At 40.3% G+C, this 26,299-nt stretch overlaps 1 protein-coding gene across 4 annotated transcripts in view; it reads right to left on the reverse strand.

Moving 5' to 3' along the window:
- The window catches only part of TBC1D14 (TBC1 domain family member 14), a 71,583-nt gene that overhangs the window by 19,298 nt on the left and 25,986 nt on the right, over positions 1–26,299 (reverse strand). For 3 of the 4 annotated variants that reach the window (XM_057426847.1, XM_057426849.1, XM_057426848.1), the window contains exons 4-9: positions 10,006–10,124; positions 7,223–7,305; positions 5,113–5,230; positions 3,801–3,907; positions 2,290–2,370; positions 799–893 (exon numbers count right to left, since the gene is read on the reverse strand). In XM_057426847.1, the coding sequence (XP_057282830.1) occupies positions 799–893; positions 2,290–2,370; positions 3,801–3,907; positions 5,113–5,230; positions 7,223–7,305; positions 10,006–10,124 (603 nt within the window). Of the gene's footprint in view, positions 1–798; positions 894–2,289; positions 2,371–3,800; positions 3,908–5,112; positions 5,231–7,222; positions 7,306–10,005; positions 10,125–14,193; positions 14,319–26,299 lie in introns of those variants that run through there. The other variant, XM_057426850.1, reaches the window with a different exon arrangement.

Raw genomic sequence — 26,299 nt, forward strand, 5'->3', positions numbered from 1 at the left:
CTCATACAAGAGGAATACAAGCCTAAGAGATTTCTTACAGCTTAGCCGCACTTTGACAATAATGCCAAGAAAGCAGAATGCTAATAAAAAACTAACTCGTCTATTAGACTAGAGACAGAAATCAACCATGAAGAAAACAGAACAGCAATATGCCATAACATACAATCAGCATATCAAGAATGACATGTATAGTTAAAAATGCTCACATTGTTGACTATTAACAGCTGCCATATCTTATACTGAGTACTGTAACTGGCTGAGAATGTCAAAAGTTTTTCACCCCAAAAATGTTGATTTATCACAGTCTAAACTTTTCACAACAGCACTGCTGAAATCTGTGTATAGAAGGACAGAACACCTGGTTAAAATGAGTCTTTAAAGCACACCAAAACCACACAAATTATATTGGCCTTGCATCAAACCAAAAAGGGCCACCAAATCTTGCTTGCTTAATCTGTGCTCTCGCTCACTGGGTATTTGCAACCCAGCAGCATTGATTCACTGACTTGAAAAGTCACCTGTAGACAGAAGCCAACATACGCTGAGCTAAATCAGTAAGTGATTAGCCAACATTAGTTTTTTGCCTCTTTCAAATAGAATCATAGAATCAAACGTGCAGTACCTCAAGGTTACTCTTTCCTAGATTAATTATAGTTTTCCAAAAATCCTCAGGAATTTTTTCCTCTCAAGATACTTACTTCAGATTTGAACTGTATGGGCTGTTTCAGTCAAGGGATGGGCAAGACCATCTAAACTGAATTTAGCTGAGAAGTGAACACAGAAGTTAACATTGCTTACTTGCTGGAATATACAGAGATTAGGAAACGTCCTTGAGATATCCAGTTTTATTAACTCCAAGCTTGCTTCTCTGTCAGCTGCAGAAAATCCAGTATCTACAGAAGCCAAAAGTTATGCACTTATTACATGGATCAGTGTATGCTCTTTTTTCCCCCCTGCCCCCAGTAAGGGTTTGCTTTGCTCATTTATTTCAATGTGAATGCTAGGAAGTAAGGGCATAGACAGGATAATTCCCTGAATAGGGCACACAGGCTGAGAAGCAAGTATATCCTGACTCAGAGCAACCCTACAGTGCACACTGACCCTCAGTGTTTTGAAGAGCTGGGGAAGGTGCAGGGAAAGGCAGGCCAGGCACGTACTGGTATCTGCTGACAAATCACTAGACAGACACAAGCCTGTTAATCTGTGACCCCTCACCCTCAACAAGGCTTCCCCACAGCTCCTGAAGTAGCTGTCTCTGTGGAAAGGCTGTGGTGGGAGAGAGAAGCCCTAAAGCAGCAGTATTTTGTGGATGACACCTATCTACTGCTGTCACGTCTCCTTCCAAAATAATGTTCATTTACCCCTTGCATGCATGGACACTGCAGTACACTCTCCATAACTGAAATGGATCTCATGCAAAGTAAGTTTCTAAAGTACTAGTGTTATTTCTGATACCAAAAAGGTCTATTTGTACTATGGTTAAGTACAGTTGGGAATTACCTATTGCTACTTACTGCGGAATCAAAACCTAAGAGTTGACACTAGGCAGTACTTACACCAATCACAAGAGCATCTACACTCTAGAAAATAAAGTACATGAGGAAGCTGGAAACATACTAGACAGTATGTTTCCACAAATACTCATGTTATTTAAGACACAGACAACCTTAAGAGAACAAAGCAGGGGATTTCCAATCCAAAATATTTTTCTGTTGATAAATGCCAGTATGTATGTTCTTCTTTTTCAGCTCAGCATACTTACATAGCAAAGGCAATTTTATGCATCTACATGTAGCCTTATACATTCCCAAAATCAGACAACTCTTCCAATCAATTAGTAAATCTCAAACCACTTTGCAAAAAATGAATTTCTGTTCTCTGAAACACACCCAAGAGATGGGCTCAAAGCTGCAAAAAGGGACTAAAATGCAATTTTCCGCTGTAGTTTGAGTTTTGATTCCAAAATTACAGATGCAGCAAAGTATTTAGTGCTGCAATTAAAACTATAATTCCCAAACTTTCCTAGCTTTCCTACAAATTAGCATCAAATCAGAACTGTACCTAGTGATGTTTTATAAAGAAAAATGAACTAGTGTCTTTTATAGAGGGCCACAGTTTCATTGAGAAGAAAGAACCCACCTTGCTCTTGCAAGAATAAGTGTTTTTACTAGACAGCTTTCTAGCTGATTTTTTTTGTTTTGTCTAAAATCTGTGATTTCATTTTAAGGAACAATTGTACAAAATCTCTTATTCTGTACCACACCATAAAATCATTGGTCAAAAGCATACCTTCACCTTCTACTTCAGCCCCTCCTGTGCTAAGCGATCGCCATTTCTCTTTGGCACGAGCCAAGCAAATATCATACAGCTCTGGAAGAAGAAAAACAGAAAACCAAGTCCATGATTTGTACATAGACTCATAGAATAATTAGGGTTAGCAAGGACCTTAAGATCATCTAGTTCCAACCCCCATGCCATGGGCAGGGACACCTCACACTAAACCATGCCACCCAAGGCCCTGTCCAACCTGGCCTTGAACACCACCAGGGATGGAACATTCACAATTTCCTTGGGCAACCCATTCCAGTGCCTCACCACCCTTACAGTAAAGAACTTCTTCCTTATATCCAATCTAAACTTCCCCTGTTTAAGTTTGAACCCTTTACCCCTTGTCCTGTCACTACAGTCCCTAATGGAGAGAGTCCCTCCCCAGCATCCCTATAGGCCCCCTTCAGATACAGGAAGGCTGCTAGGAGGTCTCCACGCAGCCTTCTCCTCTCCAGGCTGAACAGCCCCAACTTTCTCAGCTTGTCTTCATACAGGAGGTGCTCCAGTCCCCTGATCATCCTCGTGGCCCTCCTCTGGACTTGTTCCAACAGTTCCATGTCCTTTTTGTGTTGAGGACACCAGAACTGCACACAATACTCCAAGTGAGGTCTCACAAGAGCAGATACGCTCATATCCAGTCAGATGACAATTACCTACCATATAAGCAATGCTGCCCCAGCCATTATAAGTTACTAACATAGTAGTTGAACTTTCTAAGCAGGTTACGCTTCCAAACTAACTTACAACTTCAGATTAAGTGAAAAGGAAACGCAACCTAGGCACAAGTTTCCTTTTATGTTGAGGTAATTACTTTTCTTACAGGGCACTGATGTTCAAAATTACAGTCTGAATGGATAACTGGGATAAGTCTACTAAATTCCATGGAAGAACTACACCAAAGGTAACTAAGCCAAGCACAGGAAAGTAGCACAGTGCAGCAGTAGTACAGGCAGTCTGCTGCATTTCCATGTTGGAATTACGTTATGTTAGTCTTTCAGAGCTGTGTTTTTCTGTACTCTGAAATATCACACTAGTTCCATTTTCACAAACACACATGAACAAAAGTACAAATTTTCCCAGGGGTTTTCTAATCTCTCACAAACCCACTGCCCTGCTCTAAATCAAAGGAAGCGCGTTACATGCACACTCACAAGCACTGCAAAATTAATGATTCGAAGTTTCTAAAAGAGAAAAAAAGCTCGAGTCATTAATTCCTCCCATCTCCATCTAACATCAAAGCAAGCCACAATGACAACAATAATCAGAAACAATTCACAGCAGCAGTCCTAGAGCAGCTACAAGATTAAAAGACACGATATTTTTTAACAAAACACATCAAAGCAACTCAAAAAGAGCATAACTAGATAACATCTCACACCCACACCCCAGGTTCTGATACACCAGAACAAATACAGAACCGTCCCTGTACTATTTCTCTTTGTAAGACAATGCAGACAAAACATCAGCCTCACCATGGGTGATGTTTAACTCGTTGCCAATTGCCAGGCTCCAGACTTTGCCTCTCACACTGGGTGGAATGCCCTGCCACCACAGCTCTCGCACTTTACGGGAACAACACCTGTTTAAAGGAAAACAGATTATTCCAAGACATATTTCATTGCCAGCTGAATTACAAATGTGTCCTCCTACCACTGGTGAAGGCATCCAAACCAAAATGAACATCAACAGGCCAAGAAGTCAAATGTGATTTGCAGACTGCTTTGAACAGTGAAGAAAAGTTCAATTCCTTCCAAGTTAATTGCTTATTTTGACAGATGCGCGACAATCAAAATACCCAGAATTTGCAACCACACTTGACCAGCAAGAACCACAGGGGTCAAAAATAAGCAAGTGAAAAGGAAATCTGTATCTAGGCCACCCCCTAAAAACTGGGTATTTCCATGCAAGATTAAATACAGGAACTTATCGAGGTCTACCCTCTCCCCGCTCTGTCCTCACCCTGCTGTGCTAATGAGATGTGCAGCTCCCCACCCAGCTTTGCAGCTCTAGCCCTCCACTAAAATGCATGAAGATACAACAAGTAATAACTTCAGGTGAGAGCATTAAAGCCCTTTTAACAGAACACAGGCTTTGAAATGGCTGCAGCTTATGTTCATCAATCTGAGAGCCCAGAAGGAGGAACAGAATTGCACCTAAACACCAATCAAAGTGCTGTTACACTCAGAGGCTGGGGGGGGGCTGGTTTTATTAAGATGACTAACAAAGGCCATGCAGCACTACAGACAGGGAAGGTAGCTTACCAATTGCCTGTGTTGTCTCTCTGCAGGAAATCTTTTAGCACTTAAATATTTATTTTTTCAAATAACTCTCTAGCTACTTCTCTTTCCATCACTGATTATCCCAGCAGGTATAGCACTGTATAATTAAAGAGGCTTCATAATAACATACATGTACTTCAATCAACATCTGATACTGTAATATCAACAGCTCAAGTAGCTCATTTCTGATAAATGCATGGTGTTTAAGCATCATGATTCCTACTTCTACATTCTCTACCACAGATCACCTCTTAGCGTTTATACAGGCTTTTTATATCCTAAACCTCCATTAAAGATACACAGTAAGAATTAGAACTGCATCACTTACAGCCACCTTGTAGAAATAAGGAAATATAAGTTGCTCATTTTCTTTGTTAACTGTCCAAAAGTGACTTTCAAACAAAAGCATCCAAGACCATTTTAAGTAATACTTGCTAATTTTGTAACTTTTCAGGATACAGACTCAGCAATTTTAATTAAAACATAGTATAACATACTGCCTTACATAGTTTCCCAGTTGGGCAAGATTTCATTGTTCCAAGTTAGAACAGCATTGCCAATGCTCTCTTCCAGTTTACAGCGTTCTTCCAGTTGTTTCTTTCTCTTCTGTGCTTCTTTAAGCTCTGCAGAAAAGCAGTAATTCCTTCTTAAGTTATTAAAACCAAAAACCAAATATCCAGAGTTAGCTAGTGACAGCCACAGAGCCATGTACAATCACAGTATATTCACCTAAAAGTACTGTTCAAATTCTAAGCATTTCCCAAACATACAGCAAGCTAAGCAATGATGCCAAATGTGAATAAAGGATAAAGTCAAACTATGCATTAGGCCCATTTTTGAGGGATAGGACAAAGGGATTTAGATAATATATGGCTCCTTAGACCCTTCAAATCTATCCACATTAGTAACTTTGAATTCACATCTCTGACAACGAACAGAGCACCACCTAGAAGGACAAGTCAGAATGTTTGCTAATAAAACCCCACCCCTTTTGTTACGGCAGACTCAACAATACAGGCTAAAATAATACAAGTTTTGCATTTTGTTTTCTCTGTTACATGTTGTCTTTGTAACTTATGATTTAGATAACTCAGAAAAATCACAAAAGTCCCATTTTTGATGCTACTTAGTGTGTGGTTAGTCTAAATGTCATACACCACTGTAAACCTTCAGTTCCTTAAAAAGAAGGCAGTTTTCATGTTAGCTTAAACATATTCGACTTTTTTTCATTATCATTCAGTATTTCTTCTTATTGCATCATCAACTACTATTCTTCCCACTGGAAAATGTGTTAGGACATGTGCATGCACACATAAACACAGAGTCTACAGTATCAGAAGGTACTGACCTGACAAGCAAAACTAACTGAAGAACAGCAGTACCATGAACAAGGTCTTTGGAATGAACACATACAACCTGATGGGTCCACATTAGAGGCCAATAGAAGTTGTGCCTAAGAAGAACAGTACCAACTTCCTCGCAGTATTTGCTTTGATACGAGCATATCGTAAGGCTGCCTAAGTGCAGGCTTTGACTTTTTCTCTAAACAAAAAGAGGGTGTTTACACTCTGATTTCCTGACCTCCACACAATATATAACTCTGCAAAGCTGTTCATCTGGATTGGTTTTGGGGAAAACAGGTTTGTCAGGGTGTTTATCTGGACAGAATGACATACTCCAGTCCAGTGAAGACAGCTCAAGGACAAGGCGCATTGCCTAACCTGAGCATCATCCCATTTCTTTCAATCCATCTATCCTTTGTACAAAGAAAACAGATAGAACAACTCTGGATTACTACATGTTAAATGGATATATTAACATGAGAGTCACATGACCTTCACTGGTAGGTGTATCACGTTCAAAACCACAAAAGGATATTTTCATTAATATGTCAACTGCAGAAAGTAAGTAAATCCTGTGTTCATATCACCTTTCCACAGTTTCTTTTGGCTCAGGACTTCTCAACATTTCCAGTAGTTCTCACTGGACACAACTTCTGTGAATCTGTATTCCCTATTATTGCAATGCTTGTTTTTAATTAGAAAACCCAGGTGGTCAAAAATATCAGCAGAAAGAAGCCACTGCTGTCACCTCTACCTGATGTGCACGGTACAATGTCACTGAGACACTTCTGTGAACAATGTCAGACAAGAAATTATGAGGAAAAAAACCTGGGAAAGCCATAAATCTGAGGTGGGAGACTCAATTATCAAATTAACATGACTAGGTACATTTTCCCACATGGAAAATTATGTATTTATATACTACAGCCTGAAGAAGTTGATCCCAACATGAAACTATCAAGTAACGTGCAGTTATCTAAATAATTCTAATCTTCACTAATTTGACTGATGAGCTACTTCGATATATTTGTGTTTAAACCCACAAACAAATGCCACTCATTTATTCTGCTGGAGTCTAGGACTGTTTTTCAGCTTGGGGTGGGCCTTTTTAGTAAAACTACCTTCATTCCTCTCTTCTCTGGATCAATTCTACTTTGAGGGGAAGTACAGATCCCTCACATTACAGCGCAACAGACTGACACAAGTGCATTTCAGGCTTAGAAATACCCCTTAACTTCATTTCTCTCCTCTGAAGACAAGAAATTCCATCACCTCTTTTTTTTGCTTGAACCACCATTTCTTCGTACTGCTGCCTGTGTTTCTGAGCTTCTTCTGCAGGTTTTGCAGGGAGGTTCCTTGAATTTAAAAGAATAATGATCAGTATTTAAAGTTGGCATGCCTGTCTGAAGAAAGTTCTAGACCCTTCTCAAAGAAAAACATATACTGCTCCTGTCAAAATATTTGATCAAAGAACAGAGCAACACATCCTTGGAAAGAAATTTTGTTGCCAGCGTCAGCAGAAGAGAAGGAAAGAACATTGACCAGTTCTGACTACTTTTATACACAAAATATGCTGAGTAATTTCCTTATGTTTGGTAATTTCAGCATTTTTATTATTGAACCAGCTGAACCCGCAGGCTGATCTTCAGAAACAAAGGGACTATACTGGTATATGCCAAGCTGGTAGTTTTGTTTTAAACTGATCTCTGCAGAAAAGATACAAGACCATACTCTCTCTTAAAATGCACCTTGTTTAAATGTTAGACCCACAACTTTCTCTACCCCTACAGTAATGACTCCCTACACCAGCTTTTTTTTCCCCTCTGCTCTCTGAGGCCCCATTTCTATTTTAAAAGCTTAATTCATCCCCTGCACTTCTACAGCAAGAAGTGGCACTGAAGTCATCCTCTATATGCTCCCATTATCAACATCAACATAGCCATTTTGATTTGTGGTTAAGGCCTGTAACACCTCTGCCATACAAATCCACATACTCCTATGTCAGACCACATAAACTTAAGCTAATCATACTTGCAATTAACATAACAACTATGTATCTCATACAACTACAGGATCACCAAAACATCCGAACAGAAATGACTAAGTACTTTGTTCTCCTGTGAACACAGTACTGTGTTCCTAGCACACTTTGTATCTTTGGTTACTGAAAAACAGATGCCTTCACTTTCACATTCCTGTAAGGTGTCACACATGAGGCAGCTGTTAGCTATTGACAGAGTTACCATTAACAGTATCACGCTTTATTATTTACATAATCATATCACCTGTAAAGTAAGCACAGCTGTGCGATACGTACCTATGAGTATCTTTTAAAATTGAGATTGTTACAAGAACAGGGAAAGTAGATTTTCACATTAGTGTTTTTGTTAACCACAGAGAATAATCTGCTCCTTTTCCAGTTTCAGTTATGTGAACTGAGCAGCAACTTTTTTAAATCCAAATCCTTAAAAGTGATGCAAGTTAGGAAAAGCTTAAAAAGAAAACCAGATGAAACAATGTATATTCTGTTAACTTAAATTCCACTACTTAAAATTTGTCCTATCTCTTAACAGCATCACCATACACAGGAGATAGCGGTGTTCAAGGCCAGGCTGGACAGAGCCTTGGGTGACATGGTTTAGTGAGAGGTGTCCCTGCCTACGGCAGGGGGGTGGAACTAGATGAACTTAAGGTCCTTTCCAACCCTAACTATTCTGTGATTCTATGTTTAATATCTAATTAAGATTCAACTAACAAACCCTATAAGTCAGTGCAAAATCAAGAGTAGTTACTTGGAAAAAAATCGCTGCATTTTTCTTCTGTACACTTTAAATCTTTCTGTCACAGGAAATAAAAAAAGAAATTGCTTAAAGCCTGATAGGTAAAAAAAAACAAACCAAAAAAGAAAACAAAACCAAAACAACCCATCAGTATTAAAACTGTAACTATTAAAAACAGACTCCTTAGAGTCACTGGAAGACTGCACTGCTGTCCAGAGCTTCTCTCTACTAGACAGAAGACATGATGACTCAGTTGCCTAGAACCTTAATACCTTTTCTGCTACAAGTTCCTTAGTCTATCAACAATACAAAAGAAACCAAACTCTGTTATCCTGTAACGTATCACTAATACAATCTGACTGCTGTACTTCTCAGATTCTCTCCCATTAAGCATGATTTTTAACAGGCAAGTTTTAAATACAACAGATAAGCTAATATGTGTTGTTTCCAGCTATACATAATAAAATCTGTTATAACAAATAATCACAGGTACATTGTTCCAGCTGTCCCAAGAAGTTCTGTCATAGTCTACCAGTCAAGCCAAAAAGTGTCTTAAATAACCCTGCAACTAGACTACTTTGATACATGAGCATTCTTCATACAGATCTGTTGATGAAAACACAGGCCTATGCTACGCCAGTTCTTATATTAGAATTTAGACACCATGCCTGTAAAGCTGGGTACCATTCAGAAAATGGCTAAACATAACTGAAGATATGTAATTCAGAAGCAAACCACAGTAAACAGGTGCCAGTGAATTGCTATGGAGTTAGACTGCATATACAAGAATATCCTTGCAGCAACAGAAGCATGAAACAACTCACCAAGCACTTGACAACCTTTAAAATGCAACACTGAACCCACTGCAGAACAATCATTACGTTGTTTCATTATTTATGGAGGTGTGGTCTTTCTCTGTGTAAACAGGACACTGTATCCTTGCTTCTCAATTTCTGTAGCATATACCAGCTTCACTTTTATGCTTACAGTCTCTCAGGGAAAATAAAAATCCCTTATTCATGTTTAAAGGTAGAATTACTCAAAACCAGACCTCTGCTCTCCAAATTACCTCCTGTCATACAAGGCCGTTGCTTTTATTATAAAATAGTTTTGTTTGAGTCATTTTTCTCACAGTCATCCCACTATCATATTCATTAGCCTGAAAAAAATCTACTTAAAATTTTAAATCATTGAGTCATCAAATATACACAGCAAGGAAAGCATCACTAGGCAAATTTTAAAAAGACCCTAGGTGTTGTGCTTCCCAAAACTTACGCTGGTCTGTCCTCTAAAATAAGTGCTGTAGTGGAGAGTGGTTCAAAATCAAGATTCTTCCTCACATTCTGTTTAGGAGAGAGCGGTTTGTGAGCTCGTCCAGTTTTTTCTTCATATTCCTAGAGAAGAAAAAGACAAGGGCAAGTTATAAGAGTGGAGAACATTCAGGTAATGCACATGAGATTCTGAAAAGGGTCTATAAAAGTCTACAGGATAATGCTTTCACATCTCTGCCCAACTGGGTCCTCTTAAAGCTTTTCAACTAAAGCAACCTCAGAATTCTAAACAATGTTCAAATTTCTGTTCAGGAGTAAGGTTTGATGTTTTTTTCCATTCCTTCTATTTGCAGAAACATCTGAAGTTCCTCTGGCTTTTGTTAAAGCCAGCTTTTACAAACAACTGCTATAAAGGACCTTAAAACCAGCAGATATTACCTGAGGTAGAAAATAAGACCTGTTTAAAATACTTTTGTTTTGATTTACATTGTTTTGAAACTGAGGGCAAAAACAACCACAGGATTCTTGTCTTAAAATCTCATCATATGATTTCTCCTCCCAAGCTATTTTCAGCTGCAACAGTTCAATGATGGCAAAAAAGTTCGAATTATGGTTAGACAGCAACTCCACAGGTTACAATGCCTTGAAGTACAACAATCCTAAGTCATAACAGAGCATAACGTATGAACTTGGGTTTGCAATACAAATACTGACACACCAAAGCAAGACTAGCCAAGAAGCACCAAGATGACTGGGGTCTGGAGCTAGTGACATACTGAGAGATGGTGAAGACCTTGGCTTGGTCAGCCTTCGGAAGAGAAGTCTTCATAGGGATCTTTGGCAGACAGCAGTAATGGGATGGTGAAGGCAAAGTACAAAATTCTGAGACACTTATATAAAGAACAAGAAGACAACAGGCACAAACTGCTACAAGGGGAATTCTGGTCTTAAGGAAGAAAGGAGGGTAGTCAAACCCTGGGACATGGTAGAACCTCCAACCTTGAAAGCATTCACAGTTCAGATGGATGAGCCCTGGGAACCTCATCTAAGCTCTCTCAGAGAGAGGAGTGAGCCCTTCAGAAGTCCTTTCACCCTCAATTAGTGTATCACTATGATCTGCATCAGAGGACGGGGCATTGCATGTTCTATGCTGTTTCTATTTCTCCTACAAACACTGTTTTGGAAATAAATGTACCGAAAACATGACCTAATGGGATAAAACCTTTACACAACTCCTGTCTACTCCAATGCTTGAAGTACTATAGCAAAGATTAACTATTCAAAGTATCAGTGATATACAAACAAACACTGTCAAATGGCCTGTTGGAAAAAGCAAATCCATATTACAGATACTTCTATATTCAACTTTATAATGAATTTTGCCATTGCCAAACCCCACCTGCTTCCACATGTAGCTTGTTTATACTATTTCCACTAAAATAAAAGATAGGAAACTATAGTGTGAAAACTATTAATTATGAATGAGCACTATGAACACTGTTCCAGCCATGACTTCTTCCCGTGAGCACAAACAGCTCCCCAAACGGTACTGATTTCTTTCTTTTAACCTAACCTGTCAGTTACATCAATACTTCTTTGGTAATAGATTCAAAATTTCCAACACTTTCAGAACACCCTGGATCATGCAGAAAATAAAATGGGACCCCTATGGCTTCCAGGAAGGCCACCTCCACCAACCCCACCTTAAAAAAAAGGACGGATAAAACCCACGCATGAATGCAGAGCAACACAGCCATGGTCTTCTACTCTCTGTGCTACAATTCAGTTCTAATTCAAACTAGTTCTATGGGAGTCATGGGTACCGGCCCATGAAGCTCTCGGGTCATAGGGAAACCCTCTTTTTTCTTATTTGTTAACTGGACACTGCCCTGACAGTCAGTCCTCTGATACCCACATCGCTATGATGCTAACACTGTCATGAATCTGGAATGTCCAGCTCTGTGATACCAGTTAATACTGCTGTGCATGACATCAGTTTGAAAACAAGCTAAACAACAAAGAAAAACTTATCTGAAATACTGAAGGGTACTCAGCTTTGGTTAGTAAACGGATGGAGCTCACACTGAAAAAAGCTGTTCATTAAAAAAAGCCTCCAGAGAGAAAATAAGCAAAGAAATACTAGAAGAAAGGTATTGTGATTAAGAGCATATTCAGAAAGCTATGACAGTATTCTTGCTTTATTAACCCTTGCAAGTGGCTGACAGTGACCAGTGTATGAGTGCACCATCCTAACATGCTTCAGCTGCACCATAAGCACTGTGGTGTCAGGAATGAAGTTCATGTCTATTCTTTCTCCTAGTTTCTATTAGAAGACCGATTTTTTTATTAGCTATTTTTCACAAATTAACATAGTCAAATATTAACCTCTATTACTGCTTCTACAGACAAGGTGAACCTTGTCCCTAAATCTAGCATTTTTACTCCTTTGGGACACTACTAGTGAAAGAAAACCCATCTGGTATCCGCAAGAAACTGTTAATACGCAGAAATAATCATATATTGATCTCCCTAAAGCCTCACAGAACTTGACATTAAAACACATGCACCCAATGCATATTACAGCACAAGTTCCAGAAAAGCTGCCTAATTAAGGCTTATGAAAATTACTTTCAAGGTCTTCTTTCTGTGAAAACCAACTGCAGAGTAAAATTGCTTTTGGAAGGTAAGAAAACCATATACACCAGGCTGCAGTGGGGATTTTATTCTGCACAGTACAATTTGAATCTCTCATTCAGCACAAAGTTTTCCAGACCACATTACCATTCTGAAGGTAATCTGAAGGAATGCCTTATTTTGGAATATGGGCGGCTAGTTACACAATTTGCATGTTAGTACAGTTATTCACAGTTCTTAAAGAGCAAAAGCCCACCCCGCATTTCAGTAAATATTCACTGACGTGTTCTCAGCACTACCCTACAGTAAAGCAGCCAGAGCAGCACAGCAATGGGAGTGGCACGTTTTATCAGATTACAAATCCTTTGTAGTAATTTCATCCTTTCCAGTGGCAGCCAAAACAGAATAAAATGTATGTTGGTGACAGTCGTTACCCAAAAGACTGGATTTTAAATAGGGAAAACTAAAAAAACAAGCACACACACCAAAAAAAAAACAAACACCCAAAAGTCACAGCAGACAAAAGCGCATGAAAATGATCTTTTATTCCAGTGAGAAGAATGCCATTTCGAACAGAGCACAATGTATGATATAGCAGCGAAGCAGACTGAATCCTCCACAAACTGATATTAAGAGTATCTTGCTGACTGAGCAAGTAGAAGGATTTCCACATGCTGCAATAGGCTAAACCACACAATAGCTCATTTTAAGCTTTTTCTTTTCAAATAAGACAGACTCAAACCTCTCACAGGTACAAATAATTCAGCATCTACTTAAATCCTACACTGCAATTAGGGCTTACTAACCTGATATGGCTGCAAGTTAATTTTAGGATCAATTTAGGATGAGCTGATCCTTTATGACTTAGAATACATCCTTATCACTGAGATCTCTTAGGCTTCCTTCCAGGTTGCATCTTTATCTATTCAGCATTAAGCCACAATAGCTGAACCAGGGTTTGAAGATGCTCTAAGAGAACGTGCTACAGATTAAAGCACTGATTTATAACAAAGCAAAACAAACATACCCACAGAAACATCACACACACGCACACCCTGAAAGCGAGTTTAATTCTGGGCGGAACCTGGTAGCTTTGCAGTTGAGATGCGAGAAACTCAAGTTCTGCTTATCCTCCGTAATTCTTCAAGAAAAAGAAGCTAACCTACAAAGGGATCCTGAACCATCTCTATGGAGAAACACAAATAACTCACCAGAGCACATCACCCGCGCTAACCGGGAGAGGGCTGTGAGACTTCCCACACGCACCGAGCCTCCCCCGGGGACCGGCATCACCGAACCCAAAGTAACACAACCGCTTTACCAAGGTCATCCCGCTCTAGCTCCGCTTATGCAAAGGTAACCACTCTCAAACGGAGCCAAAAGGGAAATTACCCCTCCAGGCTCTACAGCGGCAGTCTCCACACAGCTCCACCGCTGCTCCGCGGCCGGCAGCTCTGCGCGGGACAGGCACCCGGCCTCCGCTCCCACCCACCGCGTCCCCTCGACCCGAGCCCCGGCAGCCGCCCTGCCCTGCGCAGCCCTCTGCGGCCTCGCTCACCATGAAAGCTGCGGTCCTCACAGGCGGCGGTGCCGGAGCCCCATACCCGCCCGCACCGCCGCGGCGCCGCCCGGGCCCGCACCGCGGCCTCGCGGGCTCCCGCCCGCCCCGGCCCTCCCCGGGCCGCCCCCCGCGGGCCCCGCCCCGCCAGCCCCGCTAATCACCCGCGGAGTCGGCGAACCCGATCGGCGCTCTCCGTCTCGCACAGCGCTGCCTGAGCACGCTCGGCGCCCGGCCCCTCCCGGCACAGCCTCCCCGGCTCCGCGTCCAGCCGTTCTTCCCAACCCGCTTCAGCTCTAGGTCCAAGAAGGGTAACCGAAACCTCGTACAAGGAACGTGCATTAGCCACAGGCATGTTCGTTTCCGCACACAGCTGCCCAGAATTAGAAGCAGCGGTCGCAGCTGCATTCCTGACAAGGCGGCATCTCGATTTGGATACCCACACTCGTGCTCCCGTTCCTGGCTCCCGGTCCGTTTGCTGGTGGGTACGGGCAGGGCTCCACGGGGAGCTAGCCCCTGGAGCGGCCCCGAGTGAGGGTGCTCATCAGCCATCAGTCCCTCAAACGAGTCCCCAAGGAACGGCATCTTTTCAGTACAACTCGTGCTGTCCTCCTCGGACAGCTCTGAACGATATATATATAAATCTCTTCCACAGTTCAGCCAACTTCCACATCACATCTTGTTACATATTCTGCCTCAATCCCGATGAATTAAGTTTGTCATTCTCCTCTGTCCCCTGCTAACTCAGGGGAGATACCCAAGCTGTTATGGCACCATCTTTGGCAGACTCACATTTTATCCTACTGTCTATTCATCTGCAACCGTTACTTGCCCTCTTCACCACACTCAACTAAGGATTTCTTATTCCTTAATCTCACTGTTGGAGGTTAAGGTTTGCAGTTGCCAGGCTGCATTTGCTGCTCACGGCCTTTATCAAGGCCTGATCCTGAATCACAAAACAAGCAGCAAGGACCAACTTTAAGACAACCAAATTCACCTGAGTTTTCCGCTTTCGAGAGATAGTTTTGTAAAAGCTGAGGGAAGTTATTTCTCAAAGGTATCAGCTCTTTTATCAGCTATTGGTTTAAACCTGTGAATTCTCATCTAATTCATGGACACAGCAATATTACACCAGTGAGGAACAGCTCAATGCTTAACAGTATCTGAGCTTCATTCCCACCACCACCAACTGATGACAGACATTTGCCATGCAAGCATCTGGTATCAGAGCACTAATAATTACTACAGTGTCAAGTCAATATGAAAAGCACTACAGCCTCCAACGCGAATGCTTTTTCTCATAATCTGAAACAGTAAATTACTGTACATATAAAAAAACACTTATGTAAAATTACAGTCATTAACACAGGAAAAATACTTCACATCACGAGGAAGAGCAGCCTTAGGCGGACAAAAGTATTTCTGTGCTAAATTTCTGTAGTTTCACAGGCTGAAAGTAGGACAATATTGCAGCTTGTCTGAATGTAGGAAATAGCCATGTGTCTATCCACAAAAAGAGCAGCTCAATTAAGTATATATTCCATAACACACTGTCTGGTGATAGGGGAAGATGCCTCTGTGGGGTGAAAAGCAAAGCACGCTCCAACTCAACCCATAACAAGCCACACATTACACTGATAGTTGGGAGCAGTCACTATTTTTAGGCTGCCACAATTATAAGAGTACCTGAGGCTACTGGAACAAGTTATGCACAAGCTTTAATTACATGACACTTTCCCACTGGAATTCCCCCTCATTCAGCATACAAGATAGGCACTGGACCAGGACTGCACAAGCAAACAGAAAATGTTAGTTTTTTTCTGGGTTTTGACTCTGCTCCATAAATACTGCCCCAACATTCCTGTCTGTTGCTTCAGAGCTTTCTACTCTGTGTCCATCTGCAATCTCTTGCCCTCTATTTATCAAGTGGTTTACCAGGTAAATTGAAGATGGTGCACACCCAGCACTTCACTGCCCTCCTGGCCCCACACATGGGTTTTTTTGTGCCACGAAGTAGCTGTGTGACTGTACAATACACCAGACTGGGGAAATGATACTGCTAAAAACTAACCTTTTGTTTTGCTGGATCAGTTTAGCTCCTCTGGTAATGTCTGCTGTGGGGCAATATGAATATGGAAGGAAAAGGAAAGAATCAGGCAGCAGGACTGTTTGTTTCAGAAGCTTAACTAAAACCAGCAAATCATAAAACCCAGTCTTTCAGTTGGGAAACTAAGATCAGATTCTTGACATGGCACTAGGCCATAAAAAAAAAAAAAAGTAATTTTAACAGAGGCTTTTACATATACAGTAACCAAAGAAAACTTATGAGACTATCCTTCAAAACTTAACAGAAGGAGAATACCAACAGCTGAGCTCAGATACTAACCTTTCAAGCAAATCCTTGAGGGATATATATGAGGGCTTTTTATACTTCAAAACCAGTACAGAACTATTCTGAAATGCAATTAGTTTATTAGTTACTGATGTAACAACACAAAAGATCCAAGGTACACATTCAACCTGCACACTTTGCCAAAGCGATCTGGCAAGTTCTACAGTTAATAGTTCAACAACCACCAGGCCTAGTTGCTTTACCCATCCACATATATATACTTAATCCTCTTACATTACAGGAAGGATACCGGAGCAGAAGATAACAATGTGATGGCAGAACTTGACGGAAATAAAATTCATGAAGTTTTATCTTCCACTAGGACATCCTTTTATCTTTAGTACCACAGTATTCTCCTATTGCATACTTAACAAAGGTAAGATATTATAGCCAGTTGATGAGGTAAACCTCATACTACCTATTTTTAGGCATCGCTTAAGAGCTCTGAAATGTCCCAGTTTTCCCCTAGCAGTGTCTACTTCTTTCTTCTGACTGCAGGTGATATGGAGCTTAGGCTTGTAACTGTGGTCCCACACAGTCACACTGAAGTTCAATGAATAAAGTCATGCACATGTCTTCCAAATGGTTAACAATAAAGAGAGAACTAGAAGCCACACACCCTGCTTTGCAGCCCTGTGCTCCAGTAATGAACTACTTGAACTATTTTTACATATATATATATATATATATATTTCTACAGCATCATATCTTGAGAAATAGAGACATCAAATTAAGGAACATTTAAAACCTAAGCCTAGATAAGGCCATGTTAAGTCTTCCAGGAAAGAGTAACAGTTCACTGTTTTGGAGACTGTCACTTCTAACCATGCGAAGTGCTACGTATCAGATGGTTCTCACCTTCAGCGTTCGTGTTTCATTTGTGCTATATGTAAATTATTTAAGTGCTTTTTGGTTCATATAGAGTGACACGCTTTATTTAAAAAAAAGAAAAAAAGGGAAGGGGCCCAGAATAGCTCCTTATATGTGAAGTACTCAGAGACAAAGCATACCTATGAACCACAGGTTTGAGAACAGCTCCTTATTGTCAAATATAGGGTCTTCTATCAGAATGTGCAGTGTACTGTCACGAGTGACTCCAAGATGAGTCACACTAACAAAAAGCCCCTGCTACTCATAACACTGAAAAGGATATCTGCATATACAAACAGCTTCCCTATATACTGATGCTATCTCATACGCGGCAGTATCAAACAAGTGGAAACATCTACAGAAAAGGCTTCTGGCAGGGCAAGCATCTGGTAAGTGCTTGAGCAAGAGAATACAAGCTAAATGATTATTTCACTTCTGTTTTAATGAACATCTGCCAGTATAAAACACTACCAACACCTGCTTCCAGTTTATGCCTTAAATGTCAATTCCAGGGACTCGGATTACACTGGATGTGTAGAAACATAATTTTACATAAACTATATGTCTGCTCACTGATCCCTTCACCTCAATTTTCTGCATAGCCTCAGCACCATACCCTTCCAAATAATCTCAGCAACTTTTTCTTCCAACATTTCACTTTAGTGCTGATGTTGCAGAAGAAAACTTCTCTTTCCGATCTAGTCTCAAATAACATGCTCTTTGGTGGAGCTGAAGAGCATGTCAGAAATGTCCCTCCCATTCTGAGTGGCACAGAAATAAAAGGACTGTATTCCACATCAGCTTCATCCTGACACCATTCTGAAATGGCCAAAGCACCAAGTTAACCCCAGGATATAGGAAAGGAGTCACAGGAATAGGGCATTTCAGCTTGCAAGTCCTCAAATCAGTTGCAAATATGACCTCAAGTACTTGCAATCTTCAAGAGACTGTAAAAGTCACCCAGGAATGCCATCTACTTTTCAGTGCACAACTGGTATTATTAAGCTGTTCAGATACCCACCGTAGCACACAGTTACTGTTTACAAACAGCTGCCTGTGTAGGTAAGTATGTTCATGCTCATATTTAGCTATATGACTTCAGTACATACACCAAACTAGTGTAAGGAAAGATACCTTAAACCAACTGATACTTTAAACCATAATTCCACTTCTCCCCATCCCTCTTCAAAACCCTCTGCTCATTTCTGTTCTGCTCCCTTACAAGACCTGTGCATCTCTCAGGATCTCTGACCTTTCCAAGTTTGATACTTGTCTGTCTCTAGAAATTACACAAAAGCAACATGGGAAGTCTATTGCACTAAAGCCTCTTCAAATGGTTTTCTACACTCATGTTTGCCCCCCTGATCCCCAAAATTACCCATGAAGCAGTTACTAGTGCCAGTATCTCACATGTCTAATAAAGCTTCTTTTGTACTTATACTGATAGTGCGTGTCATATTATCACTCAACATCTGCTCAGACTGGTGGACTCCAGTGCATCCTGTGTTTAATTTCACAAAACCTGGATCAACATTTACATTTTCCTGAATATAATCTTCTTTACCACTTAAGGTTCAGTCTTGAGGAGAAGAGATTGTAGCTTTTTAAAGCTACAGACAAATATAAATACATGAAGGAAGGCAACATACCTTCATAGTCTATCTTAAAACAATGACTATTTCCAGGCTTCAATATTCATGAAACTGCTTCCACTGAACTCTGCAATGCTAAAGAGACATCTTCTCAATAGAGTGAAAGACATTTTGATGTAGAAATTACTAACAGGCACAAAAAATGTGCAGTAAAATAGTGTTGAAAAATGAGATTAAGTGTCCTCAGAGAGGAAGAGGATGAGAACCTAAGATTTGAAGAAATCTTTTCCCAGTCTTTCTTCAGAAGGACACTTATGGAAAAAGTACAAGTCTGGGTTTTTATAACCCTTACATCTGGCTCCTCAGGGTTTCCAGTAACACACATACAGCAACTCCATTCATTTTACAGAGCCAAAGAACATCAGCTTTGCTTGTTACTAGTGAGCATGGCTAGAGTTAGTCTTTCAAAACCTTCACCTCCCAGCCTTTAATTTCAGATTAAGTTTGAGCAGTATAAACTGGGAAACAGAAAAAGAAAATCTTTGGCTCAGGTTTCTTGGGAGCTTGCTTCTGTTTAACACAAAACACACTGAAGTCTAGCAAGGTTTTCTCAATTTTACATTTCAGCAAAGCAGGTTGTTGTCTCCTGTTAGGACAGGCAGTCCCACCACAGTATTTAAAGGCCTTTAAGGATTTATCTCCAGCTTTGCTTCAAAGTAACGTTTTGCCAAGTGTTTCAGCAATGCTACCTGTGCCAGTATTTCCAGGATTGCTCTCTACAGACTTCTCGGTTATCCAAAAAACCCATGGGGAGAAAAATACTCCGAAAGCCTCCAGTGTTGTGTATCAGCATACACGGTAGAAGGTTACTACACTGAAAAAACTTACTGGCTACACAAAGATGTAGGTGTTTAAGTATCAACCTATAAGCACTAACAGAATCAAATGCCAGCTGCATGTTGGATTCTCACTTAACAGTAAGTGAAAACAAACTTCCACTGATGCATCTGATCTTCTGAATTCTGCAAAGTTGCCTTCCCTGGCCTTGAAATTGTAGGGGCAGGAAGAGCTCTGTACTTCATCCTCAGAAGTCAAGCAGTTGCCCACCAATTTGTGGCTTCCTGCATTTAAAAATATTCTGTGCCATGTGAATTTTACTGTACCCAATAAGCAGCTGAGATTTTAACTGCAGTGACAACTAATGAAGCTTACACTTCAATCCACTTAGTATCTTTATCCCACAAAGGAGAAGGTATCTTAAACACTGCTCGTTACACCTATTTAGGATCCTTTCAGCTTTCAGCTTTGATCAGCCAATTTTGATGAGTTTTAGAGAGTAATAAAACGAAAATAAAAACTTTAAAACTGGAAATGGAGGAGAAAAAAACCCTCTCGCTTCCTTACAAATAATACTTTTTAGCTTGTCATAACTGTTAAAAGTGATACTTAAAGCTCATTTCCTATTAGCCACATATCCTTAACACATTCTGTGCTTTCACGTGTCCGTAACATGAGGGAAGCAGCTCCAACAGCATCAACACTTTGGCAGCTAGACTCTGCTAGATTACAATACCTGGGTGGCTCATATTACCATCTTTTATTATTAAAATACTCAGGAACAATCCTGCCATAGTATTAAATTACCCTTTTCATTTAGTGTGGATAGAAGCTATTACTCTTGCTAGATCTGTATAAATATGATAGTAGATTTGTTTGAGGCAGGTCATTTTCAAGTCAGGACATGGGCAACACACTACTGAGTAACACAGCCTACTGAAATTGCTGAATAATCTATTCAGTACAGTTCTTCTTGGGGGTAAAAGATATTTTAGGACTTCAGCACTGACATGAAATAGCAGTGTATTAAGGCAATCTGCAAGTTTTGGGTTAAAGTTCTTAAGTGGGAAAATTAGAGTTATCCCTTTATTTCTAGAGATTGCAACAAGAATAAGCATAGGTTAGTGTTCGACTAACTACAGTATCTGTGCTTTCTTGCACTGCAATTGCAGTGCAAAGAAACTCTTGTTTCTTTGTTATTAGAAAGAGGAACTCAGGCAAACCATGGCAGACCTAAATCCTGCCTTTCTGAAGGCTGACAAGTAAAAATGAACCCAGAAAAGGAGAACACAGGAAGTGACTCATTTACACCCTGGGCCTTCTACTGCAGAACAGTAAAATGCATAGACAGTATAGCCTAGAATGCTTTGAAGTTTTAGTGAAGTCTACATGCACACTCCCACCTCACCATTAACAACTACTACAGCCATCAGTCACAATGATTTACCCAGTGATCTATCCAAAGACAAACTCATTGTGTGCAGAAGACAATACTTCATTCAAAACTGTAGATCTAGCTCCTGCTAGCATCAGCAGCCAGCTTGAACCAACCACTTCCTCTTCAAAAGGCCCTGAATGGACCATCTGATTGCAGCATAAAGCAGTGAGGACAAACCCTTAGAACAGCTGAGTATTTTTAGACAACTGCCACCCATCAGCAGAGCCCTGCGGATGCAGCAGGGGGACACGTGGCAGCAGCCAGACACGTGGCACAGCTCCCATCTGGAGCACTTTTACACATGGAGCTGTACAAGATCCTCCACACACCCCACTCAGTGGCCATCTCCCTGGGGCTCCCCACCTCTCCCCCCAGATAAAACACACTGCTTTCAGCAGTAGCTCTTCCCATCTGCCTAAAGCATGGGTTGGAATAATTTCAGTATTTCTTGCTGGGTGCTGTTGCTTGCAATGCTTTTCTACCCAATAGGCTCCAACTGAAAAACAGACTTTGAGTAAAGTGATTTCATTAATCAACAAGATTATAGCTTAAAGAAAAAAAAAAGAAGAATCAAGTGAGGATCGATTTGAATGAAAACCGACCCAAAGCAACTTACAAAACTTTCCTTGAGTACTATTATAAACTTAACTATTCATCCCATAAAAAAGCATCACTTATGCATCAAGCAATGTTTTAAGCTGTTTCAAGAGCTCATTTTCACTTTATCATATGCTGCAGAGTAAGCCTCTTAAGTACAATTGATTTTAATTGACTGGAATATTGATCCCATGTGTAGTCATGATCTAATTACAGAAAAACATAATTGGTAAATCACGTTGATTTATTTCCTGTTAGTGCATCATTCCTAAAAGAAAGCCTGCTGTGCCACCAGCTGAAAGCAGGCCAGTTGGGAAATCTTATCATTGGTACCAAAAAACCAATGAGGATTTTCTATCTCCCCTTCTCCTCAGAAGAAACAAATAAAGGAATGATTTGAAAACAAGAAAAACCCAAAGCAGTTTGGTAGGAAGGGTTGAGAACACACTGTTGACAGCTTTATGATAGAAATAATATTGTACTAATGTGATCATCAAGGCTGAACAATCTGACTCAGGTGCCTTTGTTGCAGTGTAAGGGCAGAAGCAGCAAGATGTACTGCAAAGTCTGGCTGGAAGCTCTTAGGCTGCCACTCCACCTAGTACACACCTGCAACCTGCTCCTGGGGCCTCTGGTTTTGCCTCCACAGGCAAACTTGTTATCCATTGATGCCTATTGAATCCCTGCAGTGTTCCACTGCCTCCATCATTGGTGGCTTCATGGCAGGAGTTCAACTCCCCACAAATTCCTTTATTTGAATCCTATCCTTATAGGAAAATAAGGAAAGAAAAAAAATGGCTCTCCCCTCTCCTAGAGTGCACTATGGCTTTCAGAATAGAAACCCTTCTAAGCTTGGGAAGATGACAATCCCTACGTTAAAAGTCACAGCTACTTTTCATTTTTAAGGAAATGCCATTAGAAATTATAAATATTTTGGTATGGGATATCAGCAAATGAGATCATAACATATTTACATCTGAATTTGTGAGTAAAGATTGTAATTGAAAGGCCTTAGATGTTATACTTGCTTAATCTTACTGGTATTGAAACTCAACGAAAACGAAGGCATTCCATGCAGCTCCTACTGGAATTCATATTAAGTTAAACTGAATAGTCTTCATAGTGTCATAGCACACTTGGAAGAGAGAAAATAATGCACTGATTAAAAAAAAAAAAAAAAAGGATTTTTTCTCTTACAAAAAAGAGGAGGAGGTACCCTATAGAAAAAAGTACTTTCATTTAAGCTGCTCCTCTGGGGAAGACTGCTGTAACATGTCTCTAGGATACAGCTAAAATCTGACTTCCCTCTGTACACATTAGTCTCTTCATACACAAGATCTTGACTGGCCAGTTCCAAGCAAGTTCTGCGAAGACAAATCACATGAGAGGAGACAACCAAATGATACGCCGAGAACAACATCACCTTTTCTTGAAAGGATTCCCGACAGAAACAGTGGCCACAAAGCCCAGCTCAGCTCTACAGCCTATTGGAAGGGAAGAGACTTTAACTTAGGTGGTTACTCATAGTGAAGCACTGTCATCTGACTTTCAGTGCATTTTTATGCATCAATTACAGACGCAACTGGCACAACCAGTTCTTCCCAAGCAGGATTCCTGAAGATAATTGATACAAAAATTGAATCATGCAAACCTCCATTGTAAATGCACATCCAGCTTCTCAGACCAGATTACGTGTCCTGACAGCTTTCAAGCTTTAAAACATTTCACTGGATAAAAACAGTACAAAAGTTCTTGGTGATCATGCAAAGCAATCCAACCTTAGCATATGTTAATATTGATTCTTCATCAAAAGACTAACATTCACATATGTTGTCAGCATTAAAAGTATAACAAACAGCAACTTAGCTGGAGTGATTTTAATTGCCACATTGTTAAACTGGAGTATGATGCTATGTTGTATATACAGTAGTTGAACAAGTGAGTGCTGTCAGAAGAGTATTTATAGGATTTGAGAAAAGGCTTACATGCTCAGAAACCTGTCTGACCATTCTTTTCATCAGAGGGAAAAAAAAAAATGTTACAATGCTACTTCTTACACAGTGTGTGTGCCTTACACAGTACAGCCATCTTCAGCCATGGTGTAACAATGTTCAGGTTGGGAACGGCACCTGAAGTTTGAGGGTCTGGAATTTTACAAGTAGAAGGCAGGAAGGAAGTAAGAACTAGCATTTCTAAGATCAACTTTTAACCATCTCACAGATCAATTACTATTTTTCCCCTCTTTGGTACTTCACATAAGCACAAATCTTAAAGTTGCATTCTTCCTTGCAGATTTCTTTCAATCCCAGATGAGAATATTATGGGGAAAGTATCAGAACAATGTACAATAAGAGCGTATTTTAAAGACTGATCCCTTTATATGTTTAAAACATGCGTGCACGCACACAAGCACATCATCCTTATTTTCAGAAGACTATTTAAGTTTGCAGTCAAATTTGTTCATCTTGTGCTGGAAAACGACCAAAACACCTTTCATCCATATAATAAAGGTATCAGAACATGGAACCACGAGCACACCAATGAACTCCTTACAGGTGTTTGCAGCCAAATTAATGGGATACTCACAGGGCTCTAATTAATGACAAAGGATTTCTTTGATACCTATCCACAAGAAAAATAATCCAACCTGGAAAAGGACTGCTTGGTGGCTGTCACCTTAATTCCTGTGCACAGTGCTTCATACCCAGCAAGTATGGTCAAATAGATTTCCCCAGGTATGTGAAACTTGATGACTGATACAAACCGTAGCTCTATGATGGTCAGGATACTTTGTGGCATCTTAGATAATCCAAATAACTTTTGACAGTCTAAACAAATTAAAGGCAACCTGGATTTTTTCTTTTTTCCAAGATAGGAAATCATAAGTAGAAAAAAAAAAAATCACAATGAAAAATATATCACCTTTCCCCTAAATTGCCTTTCAGAATTAACTTAGATCAAGATTTTGCTAATAGAAACATTGCTCAAGAGCCTCTGTAGTTAGGCACATCCTCTATAGCCTAATGAGTATTTCACAAATAGACAACAACCTTGCTGTGAGCAGACAATCTGCAGGAAGACCTGGATTCTTTGGTATGAGTAAATTTGTTTTTTTTTTCTTTGAAAAGAATCAGTAAGTCAAACCTGAGCAGCCAGAGAATGGAAAAGCTCCTGCTCAATACACAGTCCCCATTTCAAGTACCTGCACCAACAGAAGCAGGAACTGGAACAGGAGGCAGAGGGTCAAGCTCAGCAGGATGGCGCCATCTACATCTCCACCATTTCTGGAAGTTCAGGCATCTCAAGTAACAGACTCTTAAAGGCTGGCAGTTTCTGCCACCAGCAAGTAGACATTAAATCCTTTAACAGGGCACCGAGTACTTTTTCAGTACAAATCCAGATGAATACCCAAGAGACAGTGATGAAAACTTAGTCACAAAGGCATGCCAACACACAATTCTTTTGTACATCACATCAGCAGCACAAAACATTAGAAATAAATCTGTTGGAGCACTGAATCCTATGAACAAAGTCAGATAATCCTGCACATGCAGAAGACAGAGGGCTTGAAGTGTACTACAGGAAGGAAGCAATACCCATGGTAACTGGCCAACAGCATACGAGCAACGTCTATTTCTTATCAAGTCTGCACAAGCCCAGTTGTGTAATATAATCAGAAAATCATGGTACGGAGCGACAAGCAACTGCTGCTACATATCACTGTGTTAGCTTAAAAGAACAACAGACAGCAGGGTTCAGAACCCTGATAATTTCCCATGATGTCTGAAGAACTTCACTGTTCTCCCTCCAGTTCGGTTTTCTGTAAGGGTATATAAAGTTACATACAACATTATGGTAAAAGAATACTGAAATTTTTAATTAGTCCCTTGTGTCTCAGTGGCATTTTCCACTGTGTGATCTGCATACTTCACTCAATACATAGAGTTGACAGTGCTCAACTAAAAACCATGATTTCACCATCATTGTTCAGGACCTTACAACTCTCCACACAATCCTCAAGACCCAGCTCCCATACCAACAAGCTCATGTCAGAGTGTTCCACATCTCTTTGTGTAAGACAGTCTCAAATCATGGAACACTGGTGATCAAAATATGGAGTCTAAAGCTCCAAAACAGTCACTAACTTTGCATCCCCAAACAATTGGCTTCTGAGGCACTCTGTTCATATAATGCAAGTGTAATTCCCATTGCACTCAGCTTTAAGGAAGGCTCCAACACTTCTGGGAAGTAAAGTAAATAAAATTAAAACAAAAAACCAAGCCCAATTTCATATAAAGCATGCATAAAGCACAATTAACAGCCACCTATAAACACTTGCTTCATGCCCCACAGGAAAAAGTGCAAATCATTACCAAAATA

This window comes from Pezoporus wallicus, unplaced genomic scaffold (assembly GCF_028554395.1).
Source record: "Pezoporus wallicus isolate ANWC-B61680 ecotype Strahan unplaced genomic scaffold, APGP_CSIRO_Pwel_v1 scaffold_13239, whole genome shotgun sequence".
Lineage (NCBI taxonomy): Eukaryota > Metazoa > Chordata > Aves > Psittaciformes > Psittacidae > Pezoporus > Pezoporus wallicus.